This window comes from Cottoperca gobio, chromosome 21 (assembly GCF_900634415.1).
Source record: "Cottoperca gobio chromosome 21, fCotGob3.1, whole genome shotgun sequence".
Taxonomy (NCBI): Eukaryota; Metazoa; Chordata; class Actinopteri; order Perciformes; family Bovichtidae; genus Cottoperca; species Cottoperca gobio.
Genome location: NC_041375.1, coordinates 2,268,376 through 2,276,797, shown reverse-complemented (window position 1 = coordinate 2,276,797; position 8,422 = coordinate 2,268,376). Strand labels below are relative to the sequence as shown.

The window sequence follows — 8,422 nt, the reverse complement described above, 5'->3', positions numbered from 1 at the left end:
TGTATTAGCATGGTCAGATACCACTATATTCGGGGTAAGTACAAAAATGTGTCTTTGTGATTAGTTTTCATGTGCTCCTGTCAATCACAGGCAGGCAGACAACATGAGAATGCAGTGAGTCATGTCACTGTCACTCCTTGTGTTCTACACTTTAATGGTGAGCAGCAGGCACGATGACTCACTGCACGGTCCTGTCATGATGAAGGTGAAAGAAAAGCACAGGAATGCCTGGCATGCTTACTGAGGGACGTGAAGGGAAATGTAAAACTGTCAGCTAACACAAAGACACATATTGATATACCTAAAACACATAGAAAGAACATGCTATTCCTGAACATATATTTTATTGTCACTACAACATTAACACTGTGTTTTTTTCTTATTCTCCGTCACACATCCCATAGCCTCGTCCATACTCCACACACCAACGTGTCCAAACACATCCTGCATCTCATACAAACAGCCCAACATTCACACACACCATCATTGTAACTCTGCTCTGTGTTGTCTGTACGTCTATTACGTCTATCATATTCGTATTCTATATATACATGTCACTCTTTTCTTTTTTTTTTAATGTTTTTTCAGCAAAAGACAGAAAGCCAGAGATGTTAAAATAGGCACTGAGATATGCTTTAAAAATGAAAAGTAAAATATTACCTAATACACTTTCACTGGTAACCATTACAATGCTGTTAAATCAAAAATAATCGGCAAGTATTTTCTAACAGTGTACAGCCGAACATATAATGTAATGCTAGTGTTTGTCTGTATTAATGTAGAGATGTAATATAAATATAATGAAGAATATGATGCAATAATCAGTGTGACATATGAAATGATATGGTAAACTATTAGTATGGGATGTGAGATACAGTTTAGGGTGAAGGGTAGTAAAAGCAATATAACATACTGTAGGCTAGATAGATTATAATAGAGTATCAAATATAAAAACAGTATAAAATATATAGTATGGCTATACTGTAGTTGAGTAGTATAATAGGGAATAGGTATAGTATAATTTTCAACACAATAAATCAACATATTTAGAGAGGTATATAATAAATAATGGTCCTATAGGCTTCAGCCAGGAAATGCATAAGCATAATAGTGATATTCTAAATGATGTTTTTGTCCCTCTGGTACATTATTAATTGATGGCCCTTCATCATATATGTTCCAGTCACCCGCAGGTCTCCCTGGGTTCAGGATGTTTTAAGTTTCAATTCTGGTTTATTTTACACATTGAACATTTCATCTATAATAATACATGATTTTTTTGTTGATTATATTTTGTATTAATAATCAGAATCTGCAAAGTGTGACGGCCCCTGCTAAACCCGTCTTGTGTCAGTCACTGTGTTGTATATCTTTAAGGTGTCAGTGGAGCTGATGGCAGGAAACCCCGTTGTTTTGCTTTGTCTTTTATTTCATGATTTGCTTCACAACATCTTACTCCACATTATCCACACACATCAACTTGCACATTACTGATCACTGATTATCACGTCTCATATTTTGATTTACTTAGCAATTTATGTTCTTTTGTAAATAAATCGCTCATATATTTTGAGTGTGAGAGGCTGCAAAGGCTCGAACTGGTACAAACAGGAATGGGACAGCACTTTGCAACATATTACATTACATTTCATTTTGCTGACACTTTTGTCCAAAGCGACTTACAATAAGTACAAACAGTAACAAACAGTTCGCTTTAGACGCCATTGTTTATTTGTTTTCCAACCAACATGGCGTCGCACGCATACGTCACACAGTTTTGTCACGTGTTTGCACACTACCTATTACGGGGATATATTTAAACGGGAGGAAAGTGGGATAGAAGGAAAATCGGGATAATCCCGGGAAGAACGGGAGGGTTGACAGGTATGCACATCCATGATCCCTGCACGCTTTGATAGTTTGTTTTAATTAAATACAAAGTGTCAAACAAGAAAAAGACTTGTAACGTTACATGGACCGTACAGCCCCCCAGTTAGTTTACCGACACACATATCTGAGATCCACGTGGAGATTATAAAGTAGCAGTGATATTTAGACTCTCAGAGTTTCAGCAGTCAGACAGACAGGAGTAAACATACACAGTAAATATATCAATACAATACACATTATAAAGAATAAATAATAAATAAAATCTGATGGTTCTGATGAATTGAGATTGTATGGAGCCAGTAGTACAGGTGAAACACTGCGCCCTACTTCTCTGGAGCAGAACTACACATTACTTTAAGGGGCGGTTCAGGAAGTCTGATGCCAAAAAACCAAAACAAGGAGAGTTAACAGTTCCCTGAAGTGTTTCGGTTCTAGCGTTTCAACAGACGGATCCTAATGCCTGATGTGGAAGACTAATATGTTCGGGGACTCGTCGCACGATGTGAAATGACGCTAAAGATGCTTCCCAATGTCTTGTGTGTTCTCCTCGTCTCCCAAGGTAACTCGTGAGTTAGCGTTACCCGTTGTATCTAAAGCTAGCCTCCCTGTGCTAGGTGTGAGGCAACATCCTGTATGTGTGCCTCAACGTCCACTACAACCCACACAGGCCTCTTCATTAGCCCTGAACAGTTTAACGTCTCTTACACTGTGTTCAGTGTGCATTTGAGGTTAACAGCTAACGTTAAATTAATAAACAGTCATGCCACACAAAAACTACATCAAAGTAAAAGGTAGATTATCGGAAATGTAACTCCTTATTAGCAGAGATTATGTGTTCGTTAGTAGTTGGATCACACGCATCTAATTTAGTAAAACAAAACTCAGTTTGTTGCGTCTCATAAGGGAAAAGTTCAAACTCATGGCATTAAACATAAAAGAGTAAATTGTATTTGTACAGCTTTAGTGTTAGAAGATAATAAAGTGGATTTGAAAGAGTAAAATGCATATAATAGCATCCTCTATATCAGAGGGGATGATTGTGGAGGTCAGATTGCAGGAAATGTGCCCTTTGCTTTTATAAAGCGTTAATCATCCTCTTCTCATTTGCTGCACTGTTCATGTCCATTCCCATGTGTCCCAGTACTGTCTGAGGCGCCACCAGCTCCACCAGCTCCACCAGCTCCACCACAGAACATCCATGTTGATAAGTGGCAGCTGACATGGAGTCCTGCCACTGACGAGGGAGATGTCACCTACACCGCTCAGTACACCTACAGCAGGTGAGCTCTGATGGTTGGTGCCTTCTGCAGCGTGTCAATCTACAACGTGCATGAGCAGATATATATATATATAAATATTAAAATGCTATTATATCAATGCTTTACCCGCTGTATATACATATATGCATTGTAGCTGTAAATAAAGATTACATCATGACAGATTCTGGACTGATGGTATATCTTCTATGTCCTCAGCTTTGAGAGCAATGTGTGGACAGATGTACCAGGCTGCGTCCGTACATCTTTAAATTCATGCAGTGTAATTTCCACCAAAGCTGGGAGTGAGCATGACTGTGTTATGATTCGTGTGCAAGCAGAGAGACGTGGGCTGACCTCGAAAGCAGTCAAAGCCTGTAGCAACCATGGTAAGAAAGCACAACCTGCCATGTAAACAGGGCAGTGTGCATCAGCATGCTCACAGTGCGCACACTGGCAGTAGTTTAAAGGTTTGTACTAGAAGCTCTGAATGTATGTCGTGTTTGATGCTGTAGTATTGTCTTTTTTATTAAACTAACTGTAGCACAAAAGCAGAACACATACTATTATTTAAGGTCAAGGTCTGAGTTATGATGTGCCTTTCTATCATGTAGTGTGATTCTAGGTGTTAACCAACATAAACATGGTGTGAAATGTCAAAAGCTTAAACAAACAATAGCAAGATTTCATAACTTTCATAACATTTTAACTTCTAAAAATCATCAAGTTGATGTTGCACACACTGATTAGTTATATTAGTAGCTTAGCTACACTTTCATAAAACAAGGATATGTGGAATTTAAATTTTAGCCTATTTTAATAGAATACAAATTTTGTTTCGAGAGAAGTATTTAGCTGACATCGTGACTGGAGAGCTTTAAATATGTCGGACTACAGCAGATTTTCCTGATTATAAAAAAAAAAAATTCCTGAAACGCTGATCTCACACCTACAATATTAACTGATGGGGTCGATCTGTCCTGATTTTGTCAACACTCAACATATTTATTTGTGTTTCTCCAGGGGACACCTGTACTCCTGATTTCATTCTCACTGCAGGGCCTGGATACCTTACTGTACGTTTGAGTACGAACAACACTTTAGCCTCGGAACATGCATACAATGCACAGCACAGGGTTTACTATGGCAAGGAAGGAGAGCCCCTGCAGGTGAGAATCCTTCTCAATTTAGACACACATGCTGTTACTTAGTGTTTAGTACCTGCACTGACGCATCCCTACTTTGTTATTGTGAAGTCCTCTAACAAACCAAAAATGTACAAATGAATCTCAACAGCTCTATTGACTAATATTGAAAAATTAGTTAGAGATAACAAGAAGTTATCCATCCATCGTCTACCGCTTATCCGGGGTCGGGTCGCGGGGGCAGCAGCTCCAGTAAGGAACTCCAAACTTCCCTTCTCCGGACCACAGGCCGTGTTAGTCGGATTCAGGAGTTCCTCAAAGTGCTCCTTCCACCACCCGATAACCTTCTTAGTCGAAGTCAGCAGGGTCCCACCCTTGCTGTACACAGCTTGGATGGTTCCCCACTTCCCCCTCCTCAGGTTCCGGACGGTTTTCCAGAAGCACCTTGGTGCCGACCGAAATTCCTTCTCCATAGCTTCTCCGAAACTCTCCCACACCCGCTGCTTTGCCTCTGCCACAGCAGAGGCTGCCGCCCTTCGAGTCCGTCGGTACCCTGCAACTGATTTTAAATGAATGATTGTCATGCTGCAGAGATGTTCTGTCCTCACATCATATTCTGCAGACTGAAGATGTGTGTTTGGTTCAGATCCCTGCAAAAATCACACCAGAATCGTATGATTATGTTTTTTAATGAAAATGAGAATAATGATGTAAAAAGGATCATTCCCTCTTTTATCACATTGCAATATCATTCAAAAATAATTGCAATTTTATATTTCTTCTAAATTGTCTAGCCCTTTAGGGAACATTGGTCGTATTATGTGTTACTGTTATCCAAACGCTTTGCACTCTTCTGCAGGATTATAAAGATGATGTCGCCTCAATGATCATCGATAAGCTGCAGGAGGGACAGCGTTACTGTATAAAGGTCCAGTATATGGTCTACCATATCCCGGTCGGACTGGCCACCTGCACCCAGTGTGAGGTCATCCCAGAGTCAAGTAAGTTTGTAGTCAAAGAGATGTTGAGACATGAAAGAAACAAATCAGCTTTGTAGTATACACAAGTTATCCAAGTTCCCTGTCCTCCTGACTCATCACAGTAAACATTCATTACCTTGTTGCATGTTAATGCAGCAACAAGCAGGGACCATTTTACAAAGTCCACCATAATGCTGTATTTAGCACTGAAATCCAAAATATGCCTGCTGCAAAAAAGCTTTTTCAGGAAATCATTTGATTTGACTTTGCAATGTAGCAGGTTGTGTTTCACAGCCCAGTCTTAAGTCTTGAATATCAGAGCTTCCTTGAATGCAGAGTTTTAAACAACAGATGTTGTTGGGTGTGCATTATTACCACACATCCTTTAATTTAAACTAAAGCTGATTATAAGTTCATTGTGGTGAAAGTTTATCCACAACATAGCTAAATGCATATTTCTAATTTATAGGTGATGTGAGGATTGTTTTTATTGTTTGTGCTACAACATAAAAAAACCAAGTATGGTCCTTTTTAAGTTTTAAAGCTCATAAATGATCTGAAGCCAGAACATTGTGTGTATGTGTGTGTACTTTCCCCAGGAAAGGACTCTCAACAAACGGTGATAGCGGTATCTGTGGTGGTTGTCGTCGTCCTGCTCCTCTTTCTGTTTCTTCCAATAGCATACTTCTTCATCTTCCAAAGTGGGACAATCAAAAAGTGGCTGCGACCTCCATGCAAGATCCCAGACGTGAGCACCAACACTGACAAACACATTCTCCCACTCGTGTATACACTGTATCAGATACACACTGTGTATCTGAGGTCAATGCAAACACAGAAAATCCTCCAGCAGTCTGTTGACAACTTTAATTAAAGATGACGTAGTCACACAGACTGTATAAAAGAGGTGGATGTAGCCTCTGGGTCTGAAAAGTGAAGCCAATGCGGAAGTGCCTTAAACCTGCATTCTTTCTAACGGTGGGGGCGACTCCACTGGTTGCAAAAAGAAGACTGAGTCAAGAGAAAACGACCCTTCTCACTTTCTTTTATGCGTAATATATCTTTTTGATGCTCCCCAGCTCCACCCTGTAGTGCAAATATGGTCACCTCTGGCTTTAAAAAAACAAGATGGTGACGGCCAAAACGCCAAACTCAAAGCTTCAAAGCAGTAGTCCACAAACCAGGAGGTGTAAAAGTGTAAAAAGGCTGAGAACATTATGATGGTACTAAATGATTGCTATTCTCATGATTTATTATGTCCCCTAAATTGTTGCAGAAACATTTGGGTTTATACCATTTGTTACACAGATTAGGTGCTTAATTTAACCATTTCTTAACTCCAGAATACCGCATTATAGACCAAGACTCACACGAAGAATTCATGCTGTGATTTGGTTTCCAAATCTTGTGATATTTGGAGATTTCTGATTGGATGTTGTGGAAACTGCTCAGAAACCTTATTGTTAATTTAACTAGGAAATCCTCTGAAAGCCCCCAGACTCTATGATACAGCTCACAACAGCTCATTTTATACAGCAAGATCAAGAAAATCTAAATGATCACAAAATGCTCTCACTACAATAAAGTGGGTGCTATGAGGACTCATATGATCACACATGAATACAGTTATGCTCAATGGATCTACTTTTATACGACACCAGTATCTTCACTCTAGCTTTAAAACTACTATCCACAATCAGATTTTTGAGAAGTTAAATGTTTTTTTTCTGTTTTCCTCTAGTTCTTTCTCGATCCATTGCCGGAGCATCTCCTTCCCAACACCAGCAGCAGCCCCCCCCCTAAGGAGCACTGCGATGTCATTTCTTCCATTTTCCCAGAAGAGGTCAGAGAATGAAAGCTGCTCTTTGTGGCCTTATTATGACGTGTAGGGAAGTGTTGACACTCTGCAGCCTGTGGCCCCCCTCACATCTGCTTCTCCCTGAAGACAGACTTTCTGCTGGGAAGGATTTCGTCGAAGTGAACATTTTGATTCCAAGTTAAAAATGTGATTGGGAGGTAAAGGAAGTCTAATTTGATCTAGACATAGCCTTTTAACTCGAGGAGAGAAATGGGAGCAAAGGGACTGAACCCCCCCTGTGTTATTATCCCCACTCTCATTTGGGTCAATATGGCTGCAAGCAAAATGTAACATCAGCACTGAGGTCCAAAAAGAAGAAAGATTTTCTGTGCCAGCAAACAAACTTCCAAGATAAGTTCTGTTTGAACTTTTTATGAGCCTACATATGTAAAATAATGTGTGTGTGTGTGTGTGTGTGTGTGTGCTTATGCTGCTAAAGTGACAGAAAAAGAAAAGCACTTTGAACCAGATTATAACGCTCGTAGCATTAACTAAGTTGGGTTTAGTTTTGCCCTAAAACAACAAACACACAGAAACAATCCAACTCAAGATTTTCTTTATGTCTTTAAGGGTTCTTTAACCCCAACATCTTTAAATGTTGCACAGCTCCCTCAAAATAAATCATTTGTTGAATCTGTGATCTGGGAGGAGTCTTTGTCTCAAACTCTTATGAATGAATCAGAAAACACTTGACCTGAAGCCGTCAGCTGCGAGAGTTCAGAGTGAAGACTGAGGTCACTACTGGGAACTATAACAACACGGGGATTGATCTTCAGTCCATCTTAAATCATTAAATGGACACAAGACGCTAAAGCATTGGCACATAGTTCTATATTTCTTAAAAACAAAGTCTTCAGTGTTCATCTTTATTCTGGAGTCATACTAAACCTTAGTTCTGCACCTGTTGGACCATGGGAACTACAATGGGTTAGGGTCAGGGTTACAGTTACGTTTGTCTGGTTCTGCCATGTCTTGAGTGTTTTATACTAATTTGAACATTATGTAACTATTCTGAACTTTGTGTGAGGTGATGAGTTTACAATCGTGTGTCAGCTGGATGTTGCAGGGTTTTGTCAAGTCAAAGCTTTTGAGTAAAAGTGCATCTTATTACATAATAAAATGGTCTGATAGCAAGGAGTGTCCTTTAATACTGTTACTATAGCACCATCCTGGATGACTTTTGATGCCAAACCTAATTCCATCTACAGAAAGGACAACAGACATTTTCTTAAGAAAGCTTCACAAGATTTGTTCTATACTTTAAAAAGCCTTACATCTCACTTTACATGACCA

The 8,422-nt window shown here is 39.5% G+C and overlaps 2 protein-coding genes across 3 annotated transcripts in view; one reads left to right on the top strand and one right to left on the bottom strand.

Annotated features, from left to right (window-relative positions):
- Positions 1-1,838: 1,838 nt before the first annotated feature.
- Positions 1,839-8,328, top strand: ifngr2 (interferon gamma receptor 2). Of its 2 annotated transcripts, XM_029459574.1 has the most exons (8): positions 1,839-1,884; positions 2,326-2,449; positions 3,032-3,170; positions 3,366-3,535; positions 4,170-4,315; positions 5,151-5,292; positions 5,871-6,019; positions 7,013-8,328. In XM_029459574.1, exons 2-8 carry the CDS (start codon positions 2,398-2,400, stop codon positions 7,124-7,126), a joined length of 912 nt encoding a protein of 303 aa, XP_029315434.1. In that variant the 5' UTR covers positions 1,839-1,884; positions 2,326-2,397; the 3' UTR covers positions 7,127-8,328. The 2 variants fall into 2 exon arrangements, with proteins under 2 accessions (XP_029315434.1, XP_029315433.1); XM_029459573.1 differs by lacking the exon at positions 1,839-1,884 and having other exon boundaries at positions 1,995-2,449.
- rrp1 (ribosomal RNA processing 1) overlaps positions 7,513-8,422 on the bottom strand; it is a 21,334-nt gene continuing 20,424 nt past the window's right edge. Inside the window, exon 17 of the mRNA XM_029459571.1 lies at positions 7,513-7,550. The gene's annotated coding sequence lies outside the window, so the exon portion shown is untranslated. The remainder of the gene's footprint in view (positions 7,551-8,422) is intronic.